Source organism: Pelophylax lessonae, assembly GCF_965119305.1.
Source record: "Pelophylax lessonae genome assembly, chromosome: 1".
Classification (NCBI taxonomy): domain Eukaryota; kingdom Metazoa; phylum Chordata; class Amphibia; order Anura; family Ranidae; genus Pelophylax; species Pelophylax lessonae.
In genome coordinates, this window is record NC_138768.1 from 66,328,493 (window position 1) to 66,349,322 (window position 20,830).

At 43.2% G+C, this 20,830-nt stretch overlaps 1 protein-coding gene across 2 annotated transcripts in view; it reads left to right on the top strand.

Annotated features, from left to right (window-relative positions):
• Window positions 1-20,830, top strand: part of MALT1 (MALT1 paracaspase) — a 214,028-nt gene that overhangs the window by 89,732 nt on the left and 103,466 nt on the right. For both annotated transcript variants that reach the window (XM_082252978.1, XM_082252979.1), the window contains exon 6: window positions 4,199-4,295. In XM_082252978.1, the coding sequence (XP_082109104.1) occupies window positions 4,199-4,295 (97 nt within the window). The remainder of the gene's footprint in view (window positions 1-4,198; window positions 4,296-20,830) is intronic.

The following is a 20,830-nucleotide window of genomic DNA, read 5'->3' on the forward strand; positions in this document are numbered from 1 at the left end:
ATTTTTTTTACCAAACATATGGTTAAAAAAAAAATTGGCCTAAAATGTTAAGAAATTTAGATTTTTACATTTTTTTGGGGGAATTTCATATAAAAAATGTGAAAAATATTATTTTTGCAAAATTGACGCTCTTTTTTTGTTTATAGCGCATGATCAAAAAATCGCACAGGTGATCAAATACCACCAAAAGAAAGCTCTGTTTGTGGGAAAAAAAGGACGCCAAATTTGTTTAGGTACAGCATCGCACGACCGTGCAATTGTCCGTTAAAGTCACGCAGTGCCGAATCGCAAAATAGGCCCTGGTCAGGAAGGGGGTAAAATCTTCCGGGGCTTAAGTGATTAAAAAAAACCTCTCTGGCACCCTAAAACCCCCAGAATGTCGTTACCTACCTTACAACTCCCTGTAATCAGAGGAGGGCTGGCGCTCCCAAACTTGCGCCTCTACTATTATGCAGCTCAATTAATCTATGTGCACTGGTGGCTGTTTCCCAGATGGAATAAAGCCGCAATTGTCTCTTCTTATGAGTCCTCATCTATCCTTCTATATGGGCGCTTATTGCATACTGCTTACGGCTCTACTATTCTTAATATGTTCCTTCGTATTTATACTCAATGTTTACACCTATTGGCAGAAGCTACCCACCTTTGTTCCCCCAATCAACCACTTTGGTACAATCCCGGGGTGCCTCACTTTCTTTCTCTCCCGAGCGGTCTGTTGTGGGCATAACAAGGCTTAATATATTTACACCAACCTTATGATAGGGGTACGGCAATTCCATTAGGAGTTGCGTATCCCTCCAAGGTGGTCCTTTCATTACATACAGCTAAGGCATGCTACAGAGGCTCAGTTTGGGCTCCGCCATGTCTGCCTCTGTAACTCAAAGCCTGGACAGACTCTTCTCTTCTCCGATCATACAAGTCTTATCTTCACTTACTATTCCTTACTTACAGATAGACATTCCAGCATGGTAATCTCAGCTAGGGACAAACTTATAAAGTTTTATTTTTACACAGGGTGCACTATGCACTAGCACACTTATTTAAAATGCATAAATGAGACACCCCTACCTCCCTACCTGTCATAAATGTGAACGTGAACCAGGTGACCTTATTCATATGGTTTGAGGGTGCAGGAGAATCTGATGTTTTTGGTAGCAAGTCACAGTATTTATTGCCAATACTTTTTATTTACTTAATGTATGCTGCCCCAAATGGTGCCTTTTTGGTATTTTTGAGGATCTCAATGTATTTGCTGTAGCCAAACTTTTTCTTTGTCTCCTGTTCTAATATACCAGGAAGACGATTGTTCTACAGTGGACCCATACTGAGGTCTTGGATGTAGCTCTGTGGAAAAAAAGCTTATTAATCAAAACCTACCATTATATAAATTAACATATGAGGCTAGAGGATGTCCAAAATATTTTACAAGCTCTGGAGTCCCTGGCTTGATACTCAGGCAGAGTTGTATAAAGTACTCTAAACCCATACTTGAGTAAAAGTACAAGTGCTCGATCAAAAAGTGACTTGAGTAGAAGTGGAAGTGCTCGATCAAAAAGTGACTTGAGTAGAAGTACTAAAGTATTTAAAAAAATTTTGTACTTAAGTATTGCAAGTAGTTTTTTTAAAAATTTTGCTACTCAAGTACTGAAAGTAAAAGTACCAGTAGTTTTGAAAAAAAATGCTACTCAAGTACTGAAAGTAAAAGTACAAGTACTGTGTTATGTAGTTATTAAATAAAGAAGTCAAAGTTTGAACATCATATTGTTTTTATTATTTCAAATGCAGCTTTTATTTATACATACAGTAGCTTTTATTTTCGTATGCGCTGATAATACACATGTTTTGAGCTTCATGAAACCTGCCATCTACTGTTCTGGCAGTGATAATTTTTATAATAGTAACGAGTAACTATGCAGCACAAAAAAAAAATATCGGAGTAGAAGTATTGAAATCATTGAAAAAATGTAGTGAAGTAAAAGTGGAAGTAGGAGAAAAAAATTCTACTCTAGGAAAGTACAGATACCGCCTTTCGGTACTTAAGTACAGTAGTGAAGTAGTTCTACTTAGTTACTATACATCTCTGTACTCAGGATACCAGTGACTCTATGCTCTCTCTGATCCCCTACCCAGCATAGTACTATAATGATCTATTATGTTTGTAGATGGTTCTTATATCCTAATATCCAGGGGAATTTTTACTAACGACCATTGCCTTGTTTACTTACTATTTTTGTGTGACTAGGTGAATCTGATATACGTAATTTACCACTCTTTCTGGGTTATACCTGCTTGGTTGTGTTTATTTGGGGTGTTTCTGTTTTTTTTTTTATTGAGAATGAAAACTCTTCCTACAAGCTTTAACCAGGCACTGATAGAAGTCACAAGACTGCTATATACTGCTGATTGGAAACGGTATTTGGCAGTTAATATTTATTAAATAATTGCATTTTCATGTTCTGTGTACTGTGGGAGACCAGATACAGTGAATGCAGGTTCAGGGGTTTAGCAACACTTTAAAGTGTACTAAACCCAGGAGCCTGCATTCACTATATCTGATCTCCCACAGTACACAGAACACGGGGAAGCAATCATTTTGGTAAATAAAAACTGCTAAATACCTTTTCTCATCAGCAGTTAGAGCAGTCTTGTGACTTCTATCAGTGCCCAGCAGAGCACTGGTTAAAGCTTGTAGAAGGAGTTTTCATTCTCCCCTGATTGTCCTATGAGGCTGCTGGACCCCTGACCCTCTGTCTGGACAGTGCTAATTGGCCCTGTGCTGATCACATGCACTCTCCCAAGAGAAAAAAACTCTTTAGCAATACACACCAAACTGAGCATGTGCAGAGTGCCCCCAAGGCTCTGTTCTATCAGGAGATGGATTGGGAAGTGTGGAAGAATGGGAGGATCAGAGAAAATAGGAACAAACTGCCTTTTTTACACAATGCAAAGGATTAAACCCCTAGGTTCCACATTGAGTATAACAAACATGCTTTACTGCATATACACACTGATTTTTCTGTTGTGGGTTTAGTAACACTTTAAGCTGCCTGTGGATGGACCAAGTCAGCAGGCGACCACACTATCCGGACAGACTGGGTCTAAGGAGGTATGTCAAAGGGACATTTGAAGCAGAATACTCTTTCTCCATTTTGGGAGCAACAAAAAGTAAGGTGCTAGAGCTGCAGATCTAAATACTCCAAGGGAATGTAAGAAGTCCATGCACTTCACAGAAGTACTATAAAGTCCATGTACTCAGGGCTGCCGTCAATGGGAACTGAAACCAGGTATCCAAGGCTGCAATGTAGACAGAAGAGCGAAGCGCCTCTGAGTGCAGGTTTAAAATTTAACAGCAGATAAAAACAATATCAACTCACATGGAGGTTAGTACATGCAGGCACATCAAGGAAGTAATGGATCAGGGGATCCTAGGTGGGTGTCAGTCCCATATGCTGGCGCCCTGTGAAGGGATGTAAGACCTGAGGTCTGACGGTCACCTAGCGAAGCTGCTAAGGTCTTAGATCCCTTCACAGGACATCTGCATTTGGGACTGACACTCACCTAGGATCCCCTGATACACTACTTCCTTGATGTGCCTGCATGTAGCAACCTCCATGTGAGTTGTTATTGTTTTTAGCTGCTATTAATTTTTAAACCTGCACTCAGAGGTGCCTCTCTCTTCCGTCTCCATTGTGGGAGGAAGCAGAAAGCTAATTGTTTGTAAACATAGACAGTGTTTACATTTGTAATCACTGTGATTGGTTCATAGGGATCACAAGGTACAGAGCCACTCTGAATCTCTCTGCACATTTTGCCTCTCTAATCTGGGTTGTCTAATGACAGCTTGATCACAGGCAGTGAAGAGGTACACTGGGCGCCCATGCATGTTTATGTAACAACGATCCAGAAAAGAAAAAAGAGCCCACCTATCCAGCGTTTTTTACAATGGTGTTGTAAAAAAGTAGTAAGGTGGATAGTCATTAATAAATGAAGCACTATCTATGGCACACTGTGTGGTACAGTTTCTTTAGCATATTAGTTTATTACGTATTTTATTCCGCCAAGGCCAAAGATTCCCAGTCTTTCCCTCAAATGACTATATGCTGATGTTGGGGCCACTATCATAGTGAACACTGCATGGACAATGCAAAGTCGCGCCTTTCTTACTCTAAATAGTCATTTTATTTGTTTCTCTCCTCAGATTCCCAACGTTTCAGGGGAAGACAAAGGCTTGTACTTCTGCCGTGTGTCTAATGGCAGCGACAGTGAAGACAGTAGGGAGGTGGAGGTTATTATCGGTAAGTAAATTCCCTGCCAGCACACCATCAAATGACTAAACCCTTCGTAATTGGCCTATTAACTTAAAGGATTAAATCTCGATTTATTGAGAAGATCTTTCTAATGGTCCATAAAAAACCTATTTGTAAAATTCTGCTGGATTTAAATGTTTTAGATAAAAAGTCTTGGCAATAGATTCTGAAGTAAGCCCTTTCTTACACTTACAATACAGATTGCCAATGAATAGAATATAGTACCATACTATTCATTGAAAAAGTTATTTTCTTACATCTTTTCGAGTTTTTCTTGTGCGGTCACGTGACCGTACAGCATTCATTCTTATCCTCTTCCGGATAGCAGGGTCGGCTTGTTTTGTAAAGCGGGTAGCAGCTCATTACATCACTCTCAGACATGCAAGTATGTTTCCTTTTTTTTTTTTTTTTTACGGTGTGTATGATTACTGACCGGTTCCCAGCAATCTCTGGGTGGGAGCCATAGTCAGTCAACAAGCCATGACTGGGTGACATCCATGGTCAGTAAGCAAACAAGAGGAGATACAGGCACACTGTATTGTGGCACACTGGCATTGTGTTCTGTACTTGTGAAAAGCAAGTCTTGGCATGCCAGATTAACCACGCAAGCATGGATCTGCTTATGCACTTTATTTGGTCAGCTTACAAGGAAGGAGGACAAGCAGGATCAACCAGGTATTTGTAGTAAATGCAGTGATTTACAGTAAACTGAAATAGATTACTAGTAGACAAATAAAAATAGAAAACATACATAGATATACACTATATTGTCAAAAGTATTGGGGCGCCTGCCTTTACACACACACATGAACTTTGAATGCATCCCAGCCTTACTCCGCAGGGTTCGATATTGAGTTGGCCGACCCTCTGCAGCTTTACCAGCTTCAGATCTTTCGGGAGGGCTGTCCACAAGGTTTGGGAGTGTTTCTATTGAAATGTTTGACCATTATTCTAGAAGCGCATTTGTGAGGTCAGGCACTGATGTTGGACGAGAAGGCCTGGCTCACAGTCGCCACTCTAATTCATCCCAAAGGTGTTCTATCAGGTTGAGGTCAGGACTCTGTGCAGGCCAGTCAAATTCCTTCCCCCCAAACTCGTTCATCCATTTCTTTATGAACCTTTCTTGTACTCTGCTTCAAACCATTTGGTGGAGGGGAGATTATGGTGTGGGGTTGTTTTCAGGGGTTGGGCTTGGCACCTTAGTTCCAGTGAAGGCAACCCTTAAGTCGTCAGCAAACCAAGACATTTTGGACAATTTCATGCTCCCAACTTTGTGAGAACAGTTTGGGGATGGCCCCTTCCTGTTCCAACATGACTGCGCACCAGTGCACAAAGCAAGGTCCATAAAGACATGGAAGAGAGAGTTTGGGGTGAAGGAACTTGACTGGCCTGCACAGAGCCCTGACCTCAAACCGATAGAACACCTTTTGGATGAATAATAGCGGAGACTGCGAGCCAGACCTTCTTTCCAACATCAGTGCCTGACCTCACAAATGCACTTCTTGAAGAATGGTCAAACATTCCCATAGACACTCCTAAACCTTGTGGACAGCCTTTCCAGAAGAGTTGAAGCTGTTATAGCTGCAAAGAGTGGGCCAACTCAATATTGAACCCTACGGTCTAAAACTGGGATGCCATTAAAGGAGGTCATGTGCATGTAAGGCAGGTGTCCCAATACTTTTATAGTAATATGGAAATATAGTGTATGTAAATGTAGCACCCCCCTAGATAGGTGTTAGGATAGGTAAATTTAATTCTTGCCCGCTGTATCCAGTTGAGCTGTATTTTATCATTAGGCAAATGTAGTTCGGGCTTACTGTAATCAGTGTGGCTGTGTTTGATTCTTTTAGCCTGTTATATGTTTCAGTGGCTGCAGGATTGACTGCTTCCCCCAGTTATCCAGAAATGTTCTGGAAGTTAGTGGGCAGAAAGAGTCTAATCAGCAGATGAAAATTCATAAAACCCTGGGGAGAGGTGCCCAGATGGTGATTGGGAGTGTGCAGGGTCGGGACAAGGGGTGGGAAGGGGGGTCGTTTGCTCTGGGTGCAATGGTTTATTGGTTTATTGCAGAGATGGGGGGGGGCGCCTTGACCCTAACCCTAAGGGAAGGGGGGGCGCAGTTTTGAATTTGTTTTTGCCTTGCCCTGGGCACTGGATGACCTTGTCTTGGTACTGGGAGAGTGTGTAAATACTCTGAGACTGAGAGCAGCAGGGTCTTTTTCCCTTAGGAGGACATCACAACCTAGGTCATTCTGCCATGTGCCTGTGGGGTGTCAAGGCCTCGGTTGGGCTATCTGGGGGCCTACTTTGCTGAGAGCTTATGAAGCTGACTGAGGGGCTGTCTTCTGAGGATCTAGTCTGTGTAAAAGCGTCTAGAAGATATTAGAAGGAGGCAGCCAACTTTACAAGGACATTAGTGGGAGCACACTGGTGATAGAGGTCCTAGGGACTGTGTGCAGTTGCCACCCCTTTTATGTTAGGGTCAGAGTATTTAAAGGGGACATTGTATCCTGAAAATCTCAGTCTATTTAGTTCTTAGTGAAAGGACTTTGCATGGACTGTCCAGAGAGGAAGACTAATCTCCTCAAGTTGCTTCTACAAATCTCAATCCATCAGTTTCTTATGAAAGGACTTGGCTCACAGTTCTACTAGAAAAAGTTCAATGTCCTTAAATTGTTTATAAGGGTTTCTGGAATATCCTACCATTACACACTACCTATCCAAGAAAGCATCAGAAAAAGCATACCCCCTAGACTGGTCGATGAGCCTTAAAAGTGATCGGAGTTGTGTGTTTTGCAGCATGGAATCTACTTGGAAAAGGGATCCTTGGCATTTACATAGCGGTTGCTACAGGGGAAAATAAATAAAATATACAGTATAGATCAACCTTTCTCAACCTTTTCAACACAGAGGAACCCTTGAAATAATTTTCAGGGCTCAGGGAACCCCTGCTAAAAATGACTATATTTACAATTCATGATACATTAGTGTGACAGTCAGTGGGAAGAATGCTCCTTACTCTTGTCATCATTGCTAAGAATTACCCCCTTACAGATAGCTAAAAGGAACAATGGTGTCATTGGGAACATATCTGAGAGGCAGAAATTGCCCATTGCTCAAGGAACCCCCAGCAACCTCATTAGGAACCCTAGGGTTCCACAGGACCCTAGTTGAGAACCACTGGTATAGATAGATAGATTGATTTATTTTATTGTAACATGTAAGATACATTTCTTTATATATGAAGGGAAAAATGGATTGATTTAAAAAAAATCAAATAAGTATATAGAGATTAATGCTTAAGCATCATTGTAGTAGGGGAAAACAGAAGGAAGAGGAGTTGTATGGGCAGAGACAGGGAGAGGGCATGTGGGGGGGGGGGGGAGGGAAGGTGCAAGCAAAAGGGATAAAGTATTACAAAATTATATTGTATACTTTCTTTTTTCTGTGTTTTCTGATTCCTTTTTATTTTGGAATCTGTATGTGATTAACATGTAAATTTTAAATGCTAAATAAATAAAAAAAAATGTAAACGTAAGATAAATTTCAACTGGTTTATGTAAAATTTTAATCCAACCTAGACTTAGGCCTCATGCACACAGGCCTTTTTTTTTACTCCTCTGGACACCCTTGCTCCAGGGGAGGAAAATGCAGCTTAAAAATACGAACCTAAAGCTGTGTGTTGCATTTATGTGTGTTTGTCGTTAATGCATTCTATTGGCCAGAATAATCATTTATTTTGGCCATTAGAATGCAATAACACACCCATGCATGACCATGTCTAAATGCATCTAGTGTTAATGTGTGTTTATGTGCGTTTGACGTTTTTTGCGCCCAAACTCTCGTCTTTTGTATGCACAAGTGATGTTTTTTTTTTTGCCTCTAAATTTTCTTGTCCCTAAATGCCTGTAACCACCTGTCAGGGCCGTCTTTTCCACTGGGCATGCCCGGCGGTTGCCCGGGGGCCCCACTTGCCAAGGGGCCCCACATGGATGGTGGCATGTCCCTGGTGGTCTAGGGCCCCCCCGTTCCGTTGTCCGCCGGCCTGGGCCCCCCCCCCCTGTTGTTTTACACCCGCCGGCGGCGGCCGTGGCTCGAGTCTGCACTGCTGTGCACACTGGTTGCTAAGGCCAGCCCGATTGGCATCTAGCAACCAGTGACGTTAGCAGAGCAGAGTGCAGACCCAGGATGCACAGCGCCGCAGCGGAGGACTTGGAGGAGGATCCTCCTCCTCGTCGGCTCGTCCTCCTCTCCTCCGTCTCGACCCTAGAAGACTGGGTCCGCCTCCGCCTCCACCCACCTCCTCCCATGTGCAGCCATTGTAAAGGTAAGGCAGCCAGCCCAGCTGCCAGGCTGCTTGATTAAATGATATTCTTTTTTTAACTCTCTCATGGCAATGATGGCATGATGATGATCGATGACACAAGAGACAGACCACTACCTGTCCTGGAGGACATACCTTACTATATATTGGTCCCTGTAATATGTATATAGTAAGGCATATATCCTCCAGGTAGTAGTTGTACTCTCTTGTAGTATAGTGTTCCCTGTAATATGTATATAGTCTATATACATATTACAGGGAACACTATATACTACAAGAGAGTACAACTACTACCTGGAGTATATACCTTACTATATACATATTACAGGGACCAATATATACTACAAGAGAGTACAACTAGGCTCAGGCTGGAGTATATACCTTACTATATACATATTACAGGGACAAATATATACTACAAGAGAGTACAACTACCTGGAGTATATACCTTACTATATAAATATTACAGGGAACACTATGTACTACAAGAGTCTCTTGTAGTATATGGTGTTCCCTGTAATATGTATATAGTAAGGTATATCCTCCAGGTAGTTGTACTCTCTTGTAGTATATATTTGTCCCTGTAATATGTATATAGTAAGGTATATACTCCAGGTAGTTGTACTCTCTTGTAGTATATATTGGTCCCTGTAATGTATATACTCCAGGTAGTTGTGCTCTCTTGCCATGATGAATGCATTGAACACAATTCACGCTCATGTTATGTTGTCCAAACGTTGTGTTAATGTTTAAACACTGATTTTGTTTGAGGTACGAATAAAAATAAATATCGCCTTATCGATAACTTGCATTTTTATTCTCGTGCGTGATTGTGTAGGCAGGGGGCCCCAGTGCACTGCATTGCCCAGGGGCCTATAAGGCTCTTAAGATGGCACTGACACCTGTGTGTGCATGGACACATAGACTAACCTTGAGGAGCGTTAAGAGCATGGGTGTCCAAACTTTTGGCTTCTCTGGGCCACATTGAGTGTAGAGAACTTTTCTTGGGCCGCATATTAAATATATACTATAGTTAAGGTATATAAGTAATAAAATGCCGCCGCTCCCTTTGAGTGCCGCCGCGCCCCGCGCACTAATTTAACACAACTAGAGGATGATCAAATGAAATGGAATCAGTATACAGAGGTTTACTTCTTCTGAGAGATAATAAAGGAACACTCTAACCACCATGACCACTTCAGTGATTTGAAGTGGTCATCGTGGTAGGAGTCAGAAACACTGCACATGCTCCCCTCCCCCCTCTGAGGCAGCCTCTGCCTACCGTTAGTTGGAAGCTGCTGTGGCTGTGCCCCCCGACCCGACTTCCTTCCTCCCCAGCAAAAAAAAAAAATTGTCAGGGGGCAGTGGGCCGCATTGCCTGAGGTTTCGGGCCGCAGGTTGGACATGCCTGGTTTAGAGGCAGAAATAATGCCTGTTTTTGATGTCATGAGGCCTCAGACTTGAAAGTTTTAAAGAAAAATAATGCATGAAAAGGTTATAGCATAAGGAAATTGTTAGAAAAGTAGGTACTGTAGCTATAGTCAGTAAGTGACCCAAGAATGAAAGGTCAGACTTTAAAGGTACCAACATACAAATAAAAAGTAAAGCCACTTTTCTCTTTCATAATTTATTAACTTTTATATTATGAAATAAAAATGTGGTTTTATTATTTCTTTGTATACTGCTACATAAGAGTCTGACCTTTCGTTCTTGAGATATTTTTACATATGCGGATGTGGTGCTAAACCAACCCATTTTAATATTTATAGGTGGTTAGTAGGGAAAGATATTTTCCAAGATACAGCTGACATCCTGTAAGTAATCTCATAGAAAAAAAACTGCCAACTACCAACTTGTTTTCTCACTTTGTCTAATGTTGAAGCTAAGTGAGAGTAATAGTGATTCGATGTGGATGATATCAGTGGCTCCTTCACAATAAAACAGTTTTTTTTTTATTTTGGTTATAGTAGTCTTTGCAAATAACCAGGATACTGTGCAGTCTTTAGGAACTGGCAGCAAAGTTGGAAAAGTGGAAACCCATTTTTAAATAAAAAAATACATAAAGAGCTGCAATTGTTCAGAAATAGGATGTGCGGTACTTTATTACAGCCTGTAGGTGGCATTCTAGGTGGCATTGTATTCTATCGGTAACAAACAAATGGCCCCTGCCCCCACCTATAACTGGCCTTCACAACGCATGCAAAACAAAACCAAAGAGAATTTCCAGCTCAACTCACCAACCAGTCTGCAACCAATCGAATTATCCTGTCTAACAATTTGCGTCGCACACATTTGCAAATACATGTGTAAGCTGCAGAGCCACTTCATGGCACCCCAGTATTATCTGCAGTTCTAACTCTTGTAAATTTATGAGAGCCTCCAAAGTAGAAGCACATGCATTCTGATGGATAGATAGAGGGCAGGTGAGCCTGGAGGTAGCCCATTCCTCCTTAAAGGCACAGGGGCACACTGGACACCCAGCACATAGCACAATGGCAGCAAAGATGCCCAGTGCATCCCCTCACCAATATTACATCAGTAACAAACAAATGGCCCCTGCCCCACCTATAACTGGTCTTCAGAGCAAGGAGCACATGGAAGGGCAACACATGCAAAACAAAACCAAAGAAAATTCCCAGCTAAACTCACCAACCAGTTGGCATTGTATTCTACAAGTGTGATACTGTCTTACAACCTGAAGGTGTGTAAGGTTCTGGCACTCTCAGTGCCTCCTATCACATCATTTCCGGGTGCTTTCCATCTACCTAGATAGATGAAGCACATATAGGTGTGTTTCCCTTTAAGAGTGCTGACATCATCACTGAGCGCCGGACTGAACAGCTATTTAAATCACCAGCTCTCACTCACATGTGTTCGTTCAACCTGCTGTGTGCCTAGATGTGCCTTGATGCTAACCTGTCTTGAAGCTCTCATGCTTGCAAGCATACCTCGCTGTCGCAACCACGCTGCGCTGATCCCTGTATCCCGCTACCGGATCATCCGCTCTTGTCGAACCTCTCCTCTGCTACATTGCTACTAGTGATAAGTACCCCACAGGGGAAACCTCAATAACCTTCATACTAAAGCTTACACTGTCTAGCTCTGCATACTAAGGACTGTTACTACATCTGCACTATCTAGATTGCTAGCTCTTGAGCCTACTATCATCTGCTCTTGCACTGGGTTAGTCTCTCCTGTATGTCATCTGCTATCCTATCATCTACTACCATACATGATTGCTAACCTATCTGCATCCCACCTGTTACTATCTCATTCTCAAGAACATTCCTCTCAAGTGTCTGTCACCTATCATCTCTACTCAACCTGTCTCTTCAGCCTATCACCTCTATACTACTATATACATAGATCACTCCAGGAACTTCTTATTGAGTGTGTGTATTTACTTGCTGAATTGAGATCATCCACACATGATGAGTCTTTGGGCGTTGGGATTGGTGTCTCAGCGTTTCTCTACATGACTACTGAAGTGGAATATTTCTGCAGCTGTAAATCCACATCATACATAAACGCAGGAGCGTTACAAGGTGTAGCTATACTAGATTTTCAGTGCCTGCAGTTATGGCCTGGTCACACCATGTTTATGCAACAATGCGTAAATTATTGCACACTTTATGGCAACATGTGGCAATGCATGTTAGGTTGGCTGTTGCAATGTGGTGTTATTCATTTTGAATGGCACCCAAATACACCTTCGAACAGACAGCACAGCAGTCCTGCCATAAATTGGTGCATGCACGTTACTGTGTTATCTGGCATTGGCCTGTACTAGGGTGCTAATCCATTGCCATTCAGAATGATTGGCATATATTGACCCAGTGCACTTAACATTGTTGTGTTTTGTGGTAAAGCATTTGGTAAAATGAGTCTTGAGTCTTAATGGCTTGTCAGTTAAGCAGTGTAGGGGCTGAAGCGGGTGCAATTGTTGGGATGTGCTTCAGGCATCAGTTGTCCTTAATCTGTCCCTGCCTTTTTACCCATTACTGACCCAACATACCTTATCCTGCACTGTGTCAATGTGGAGGTGGCTATCTTGGTAGATGTGTAGGGAGGTGTAAGTTCCATTTAATTCTTACTCCTCCCTGTAGGTGGAGCTATAGACAGTTTGCGCATTGAAGGCATGGGTGGTGTCTAGAGTGGGGCAGGCGGCCTGGAGCCAGAAAGCAGAGAGCAGTAGAAAGGGGTTTTGCATGCTCATATCTTTTGGGGAGGGGCTGAAAAAGGACTATAATTAGTAGGCCACCGAATTGATTTTTAAGTTAGGACTAAAAGACTATAGCAATAGGCTATAGATTGTGTGAGTACCACAACACTCCCTTCTACCCAATGTGCTCTGTCAAGGGACCATTTTTGAACCAATGTTTATATTATATCATTTGGGACTTTGTATTACCACTAGAATGGACTGTTATGTGATCACAACTAAGTTTTGCTGCAGCAAAGAGCCTTGACCTGATGTTCTAATAGAGTAATGTAAGATGGTATACAGAGTTCAGCCAATGCCTGGGGAGAAGAAGACGTAATTTGCTGGTACAAGCCTGGTTGGCTCTGGAGTAGGTGGTGATGAGGGAAAAGGAATCTCCTGCCTGCTGGTGATAGACAATTCCTTCATGTACCCAGATGACTCACGCCCCCTTGTTTCATGGGCCCCGGGTGGTCAGTTGGGTTTCTGGAGCTTCTCTCTGGACCATGAGAAAAGCATAGGCAAATGTGAGAGTACTCCAGGGGTTAGTGTGTGCAGCAACCAGGAGAATAAAGAGGAGAAGTCTAGAGCTGGCATCAATGCACGTGAAGAGTATGTGGGTTTGGGCTGAACACAGTCGTGGCGCCCAAAGCAGTGCTGTATCCTGGCCTAGGCCAAAAAGGCCCAGGCCTAGGGCAGCACTTTGCAGGGGGGGCAGCAAAAATAATATTTCATTATTTGTAATTATAGGATTATTTCACTTATTTGTATAATACATAGGAAGTCCATTGTCATTTTACAATCAGTGGCAGCAAACACAAGTCCAAATATCTTAAAAGAGTAATCTTACTAATCCCGTGGCATAGGGCTGTACTAATGGGCACTGATAGGCTGCACTGGTGGCCACTGATGAGGCCACACTGATATGCTGCACTGATGGGCAGTAAAGAGCGGCACTGATAAGGCTGAACTGATGAGGCTGAATTTATGGGAACTGATAAAGCTATGCTGATGGGCACTGATAGACTGTAGTTATGGTCTGTGGTTTACAGATGACAGGGTGGGTCATAAACAGGAAGGGGTGGGTCATATTTAAATTAGTGGGTGCATAAATTTAGTCAGGCCTAGGGCAGCACAAAACCTAAATACACCACTGGCCCAAAGACCCTGTATCTATAGGTGGGACCCAGCTGCATGTTTCAACCATGTTGAAAGAAGCTGGGGCCCAGCCTCCTGATATCAGAGATGCCCTCTGATGACCGGTGGTGGGGGAATATTCAAGAAGAACCAGGAGAGACAAAGCACAGATCCAAAGAATGGATGAAGGAGAAGTAGGGAGGTGCATGCAGTGCTGCTTCCTCTCCAGCACGGAGAACAATGAGCAGCACAATAGTGACATTACTTACCAAATCTCACTCCATATCTCCTGAGACTAGCAGTCAGGGGCAGCAGTGCCTTAGATGATCTCACATATACGCAGCTATAAATCTACAGAACAGGGGTGCCTAGGCACAGGAAGCACCCTGCTACTTTTCAGGAGGAATTGAAGGCAAGAGTTACAGGGTACCACCACAATCAACATTTCCAATCCAATTGCTACTCATAACATAGCAAATCTTCACTTTTTGCGTTCAGATCCACTTTTTAAATGTTAGTTGCCGGGTTTTCTTTGGATGTAATACTTTCTAAGATGCTAACTCAGAACAAGCATGCAGCCGGCAAAATCAGAATCTTGATAGGCGAGCTTTTGTTGGTTATTCGCTCAGAAAGTACTGAAGGCATGACAGCCTGCAAAGCCGGTTGTAGAAAAAAGCAGCCATATTTTCTTTCAGTACAGGTCTCCATTCTTCTCCCTGTGGCCTTGGTGTCAATTCATTTTTCCTAAGCATTTTGGAGTCTTGGAGAAATAATATGCCAATCTTTAGTAAATCGAGGCTTGTGCAGTTCATAACACTTTTCCTTCTGTTGGAATGACATGCATAGGGTTTGTTATACTAATCTCTGAGCAGGGCCCAGGTTTATTCTAAAACTTTTAATACATTTTAAATCCATTGTCTGCAGCAAGTGGAAAAGTAATCATGACTCAGGTGATTATAATGCTTTATCTTTTCATCTCTTACAAATCAACCTCCTATTGCTGCCAACTGGAAATAACTTACCATAAAATGCATCTGAATTCTATAGTAAGTTATTTCCAGTTGGCAGCAATAGAAGGTATCCTTTCTGTATTCTTGTATAATGGTTTTCATTTATCATGAAATCTATGAACTTTTTGTATTAAATAAACTTGTTTTTATATATATATTTATTAGTGTACATTCCTTTCGAGATAAGTCTAAACAGATGCCTATAAAGTCCTATCATTCCTAAGGGGACAAAGATTCCTTCTTTCTTCCTCTTTCATCCTTCCAGTAATTGTGTTGTAGAGGTAATGACTTGGTGTACACCTTGCCAATATGAGACTATAGCGGGCTAAGCCCAAAAAATGTCAAACAATTCTCCGGATTGGTGCATGCATTGCCAACAGGCTGGGTAAATGGTCAAACTCAACTTATAGAGCCTGTATGGGTTAGAATATATATTTATCCCTGGCAAACACTAAGTGAGTGAAAGGGAGTTCCCATATATATATAGAATATGTTAACATGGATATTCACTTTTGTTAACGATAAAAAATTTGCCTTGTCACGTACCTGGTTGGAAGCCAGATTGATGAGAGGGCTTCACTTGTGGTTAAACTCCAAGCCCCCCTGGAGGTGAGATCAGAAAATGCAAGGCTCATAGAACCTTGGGTGCTGTTTAGGTATATCCCCTAAGGGGTTACTTACAGATGTGCTGGCAGAATAGTCATCAGATCAGTGGAGGAACTACAAGGGTCACAGCAGTCACACTTACGACTGGGCCCTGGAGTCCCACCAATGTGGGGGGGGGCCCACTGTTCTGTCACTGCGAGAGGAAGGGGCACACACCCGCCCATTCTGTCACTGAAAGGAGAGGGGGCGGACACTGCGAGAGGAGGGGGCCACCCCTGCCCACCTGTTCTGTCAGTGGCTCGGAGCCTGTACTAACAGTCTCTTCTACCTCGCACGGATATCAGACCCCTCTCCTGTGTGCACCACGGGAAGTGTGAATGATCACATTCAGCTGCTGAGCTTCACCCTCCCCGCTGTGCACACAGGAGAGGGGCGGGAGGAGAAGGAGCAGATCGCTGTCTTCTATCTGTGCGAGGGAGGAGGGACTGTCAGTGCAGGCTCTGAGTCTGAGCTGTATGAGAGAGACACTCTCAGCTCAGGGTACTGCTGATGGGCACTGATAGGCAGCATTGATGAGCACTGATAAGTGGCACTGATAAGCAGCATTGATGGGGCACTGATAGGCAGCATTGATGAGCACTAAGTGGCACTAATAGGTGGCATTGATGAGCACTGATAAGTGGCACTGATGGGCAGCACTGATAGACAATACTGATGAGCACTGATATGTGGCATTGATGAGCACTGATAGGCGGCATTGATGAGCACTGATGGGTGGCACTGATAGGCAGCACTTACAGGCACTGATAGGCAGCATTGATGAGCACTGATGGGCACTAATAGGCTGCATTAATAAGCACTGATGAGAATTGATGAGCATTAATAGGTGGCACTGATAGATGGCATTGATGAGCACTGATAGGCAGCATTGACAGGCAGCACGGATGGGCACTGATAGGCAGCATTGCTGAGCACTGATAGGCAGCACTGATGGGGATTGATGAGCACTGATAGGTGGCACTGATAGGCGATATTGATGAGCACTGATTGGTGGCACTGATAGACGGTATTGATGACCACTGATTGGTGGCACTGATAGGGGGCACTAATGGGCTCTGATAAGTGGCATTGATGAGCACTGATAGCTGGCATTCATGAGCACTAATAGGCAGCACTGATGGGGCTGCACTGGTGGGGCTGCACTGGTGGGGCTGCACTGATAAGTAGGACACTGATGATCAGAGCCCTGATTATCAGTGTAAACAATGTACTGACTGCTGGTTAATGGCTCTCCTTTCCTCACACAGACACAGCGTGGGAAGAAAGGAGTGCCGATAACTGATGAGTCTGTTTACATGTGATCAGTTGATCACATGATAAAGGGCCACTGTGATTGTCTAAAGAACACAGCAGTCACAGAGCATGCTGGATGCCCGCCCCAGGGGGTGCATGGTAGGCAGGATTCTGGATGTCCTTGGATGCCCTCCCAGAACTGGAAGCCTGGAGCTCAGATGGAAGGGGGGGTCAGGGGGGCCCTTCATGGTTTCCTGCATCGGGGTCCTGAAGGTTCTAGTTATGCCTCTGCATCAGATGGTCTCCAAGACTGATGGCAGGATCTCTGTAATCTCTGGAGGATGGAAGCAGGGACCACAAGCAAGATGGCACCCGAGGCAGGAGAGTGTTTAGACAGGCAGAGCCGGGCTGAAGAGGCGTAGTCAGTTTCAGAGCTGAGGTCAAACATGGAGGATCAAGCTGAAGAAGAGGGAGGAGCATAATCAGGAACAGAGGCAAGGACATACAGAGGAACCAAACAGGGAAGCAGAAGGATAGTCTGAAAAGCAAGCCAGAGTTATTCACAGTTGGTCAGGAGAGGCAAAGTCCTTTAAACAAGCCAGGGTCAAGACAGGAGTCAGGCAGCAGGAAGGTCCAGACAATAGCCAGTTCAGTAGTGAGAGATCCAAAGAATACAGGATATACAGGAGCAAGGAGTACAGGTAAGCTGAAGATCATCCAGCAATCTCTGGTTACTGGTGTCACCCTTATAGGAAGTTTGGTGGAAATTTTGGCAGCAGGTCTGCGTGAGCGTGCTCCAGTGTGCTCACCTGCTCTATCACGCATAAGCACGCTACGGCACAATCCTAATGCACCATTTTTACATAAACAAACATGGCCATGCTGAGTACAGTATTGGAAACTGTGCCAGGTCTTCTTTTCAGCACATGTACATCTTTGCTGAATGGCGCCCTGACATCTTTCTTTTAGAACATGCAAACCTTTGTTCCAAATGGGGCCCTAACATGCCTTCAGGTGAACTATACTATGTAGCCAAAGGTTTGTGGGCACCTGACCATTACACCTACTGTATAATTCCATGTTTGTTGAACAATGCCCCCTTCCCCTTCCCTGAGGCTATAACAGTCTCCTCTTTTCTGGGAAGCCTTTCCAAAAGATTTTGTAGTGTGTCTGAAAATGTGAACAGGGTCTGATGTTCAATGCAGGGCTGATGATAGGAAGATACTGGTGCTACTGCCGTACCAGGTCACCTGTTGAATCAATGGGGCCTGGGCTCGGTAAAGAATTCCACCAGAACCCCCCTACCTGCCCCAAGTCAGTATTGGTAAGACACAGGGGTGGGAAGTCTCTTTTTTTAACTCTCCTTTTAAGAGCATGGTAGCCCGAGGTCTGGATGTAGACCTCTGTTTCTGCAGCAACCTCTGCTGTGTATAAGGAGACACCGAGCATTGGATGGGGCACTTAAAGGGAGACACTGGGGGTGTAGGCTGTAGGGGGCCCCATGGTTTTTAATGGTGACCCTGTATGGACCAGAAGATCAGGCTCACTCGACGTACCAACTTATCACTAAGGTGTCCAGTAGGGTTGAGGTCAGCAAGCCTCTTAACCAGTTAAGCCCCGGAAGATTTTACCCCCTTCCTGACCAGGGGGTATTTTGCGAGAATTTAACGGACAATTGCGCGGTCGTGCGACGCTGTACCTAAACTAATTTGATGTCCTTTTTTTCCCACAAACAGAGCTTTCTTTTGGTGGTATTTGATCACCTGTGCAATTTTTTGATCATGCGCTATAAACAAAAAAAGAGCGTCAATTTTGCAAAAATAACAATATTTTTCACATTTTTTTATATGAAATTCCCCCCCAAAGAAATGTAAAAATCAAAATCTTTTAACATTTTTGGCCAATTTGTTTTATGCTACATATGTTTGGTAATAAAAATCGCAAAAAGCGTCTTTTGATTGGTTTGTGCAAAAGTTATCGCGTTTACTAACAAAGGGAAAGATTGTTGTCATTTTTGTTGTTTTTTTTTAACGCATAATGGCGGCGATCTGCGATTTTTTTTGCGGTACTGCGACATTGCGGCGGACAGATCGGACCCTTGAATGACATTTTTGACACTTTTGGGGTTACCAGTGACATTTCTACAGTAATCAGTGCTGTACATATGCACTGTTACTGTAAAATTACACTGGCAGTGAAGGGGTTAACTTTATTTGAGAGGTAGGGGCTGTGTGTGTCCCTAGGGGCGTGATTCTAACTGTGATTGGCTGTGGCTTGAGGTGTAGGAACAATGATCAACGGTCCTACATAGTAGAACCGTATGATCATTGTTTCTACACAGGGGAGAATGACAGGCGGCTTGTTTACACTAGCCGCCTGCCTTTCTCCCTATCCCCCGACGATCGCTGAGTGACCGGCGGACATCGGGTCCGCCGGTCACACGCGCGGGGGGGGGTCCGTGACCGCGCGGGAGCACGCCTCCGGCGGCGCGCGCTCGCTCCCCAGAGCCTCACAGGCTAGCGATATTCAAGAGTATCAACAAAGAAGAGAGTGTGATATTCAAAATAAAGCTCACAATTGTGGAGCTTGTTTTATTCCCATGATTTCCACTAAGTATTTTAGATGTCCTTGGTAGTAAAATGGTTACATGGCATATATCCACATAAAAATACTTTGATATGAAGAAGAACAATATCTAAACTCATATTTAGTGATGTTTGTTGAGGCTGTCTTCATGAACTCTCTGCTTCATTTGTTAAGCATTTAACAGACAGTTCGGCTACCATTGTGCCATAATGGCATTCTTGACTTGTAGAGCAGGTCTTCTGGTTCGGTTCCCATTGTCTGCCTATAACTGTATGTTCTCCCTGTGTTTGTATGGATGTTGTTTTTTGTTCCTTTCGCAACAGAAAGACATTTTGTTCATTAATTGGTCTCTGACCAATCAACTTTAGTGTGTGTGTGTGTGGGTGTCTGTATGACTATGATGGAGACAATGGATTTTAAAGGTTTAGTTAAGGGATAAGGAACATCCGTAGATTAAAACAAACTGTGCAGCTATGACCAAAGTTGGATAATGCCCTTGCTGTATGTGGAGACCATTTACGCTCCTCCCGAAGCCTGACCGGAAAACTCCTAGAGAGTTGCTAAGAGACTCCTAGCTGTTACTGTTCATCTTTCATCATCACAGGAGTGAGCTCAGAGCTACTGCATCAGGGTAGAGAAAGAGCACGTGAGGGGGTTTGAATCAGATTCAGAGCTCACTTCTGTGATGATTTTAGGGGACACCCTCGAAATGCAACAGCAAGTGCATTATGCTTTTTAACCACTTAAGCCCCGGAAGATTTTACCCCCTTCCTGACCAGGGGGTTTTTTGCAATTTTTTACTGCGTGATTTTAACGAAGAATTGCCCGGTCGTGCGACGCTGTACCTAAACAAATTTGACGTCCTTTTTTTCCCACAAACAGAGCTTTCTTTTGGTGGTATTTGATCACCTGTGCGATTTTTTGATCACGCGCTATAAACAAAAAAAGAGCGTCAATTTTGCAAAAATAGCAATATTTTTCACATTTTTTTATATGAAATTCCCCCCAAAAAAATGTAAAGCCACAGCCAATCACAGTAGAAAGCACGCCCCTAGGGACACACACAGCCCCTCCCTCCCAAATAAAGTTAACCCCTTCACTACCAGTGTATTTTTACAGTAACAGTGCATATATACGCGTTAAAAAAAAAAAAACAACAAAAATGACAAAAATCTTTCCCTTTGTTAGTAAACGCGATAACTTTTGCGCAAACCAATCAAAATACGCTTTTTGCGATTTTTTTTACCAAACATAGGTAGCATAAAACAAATTGGCCGAAAATGTTAAAAAATTTTGATTTTTACATTTTTTTGGGGGGAATTTCATATAAAAAAATGTGAAAAATATTGCTATTTTTGCAAAATTG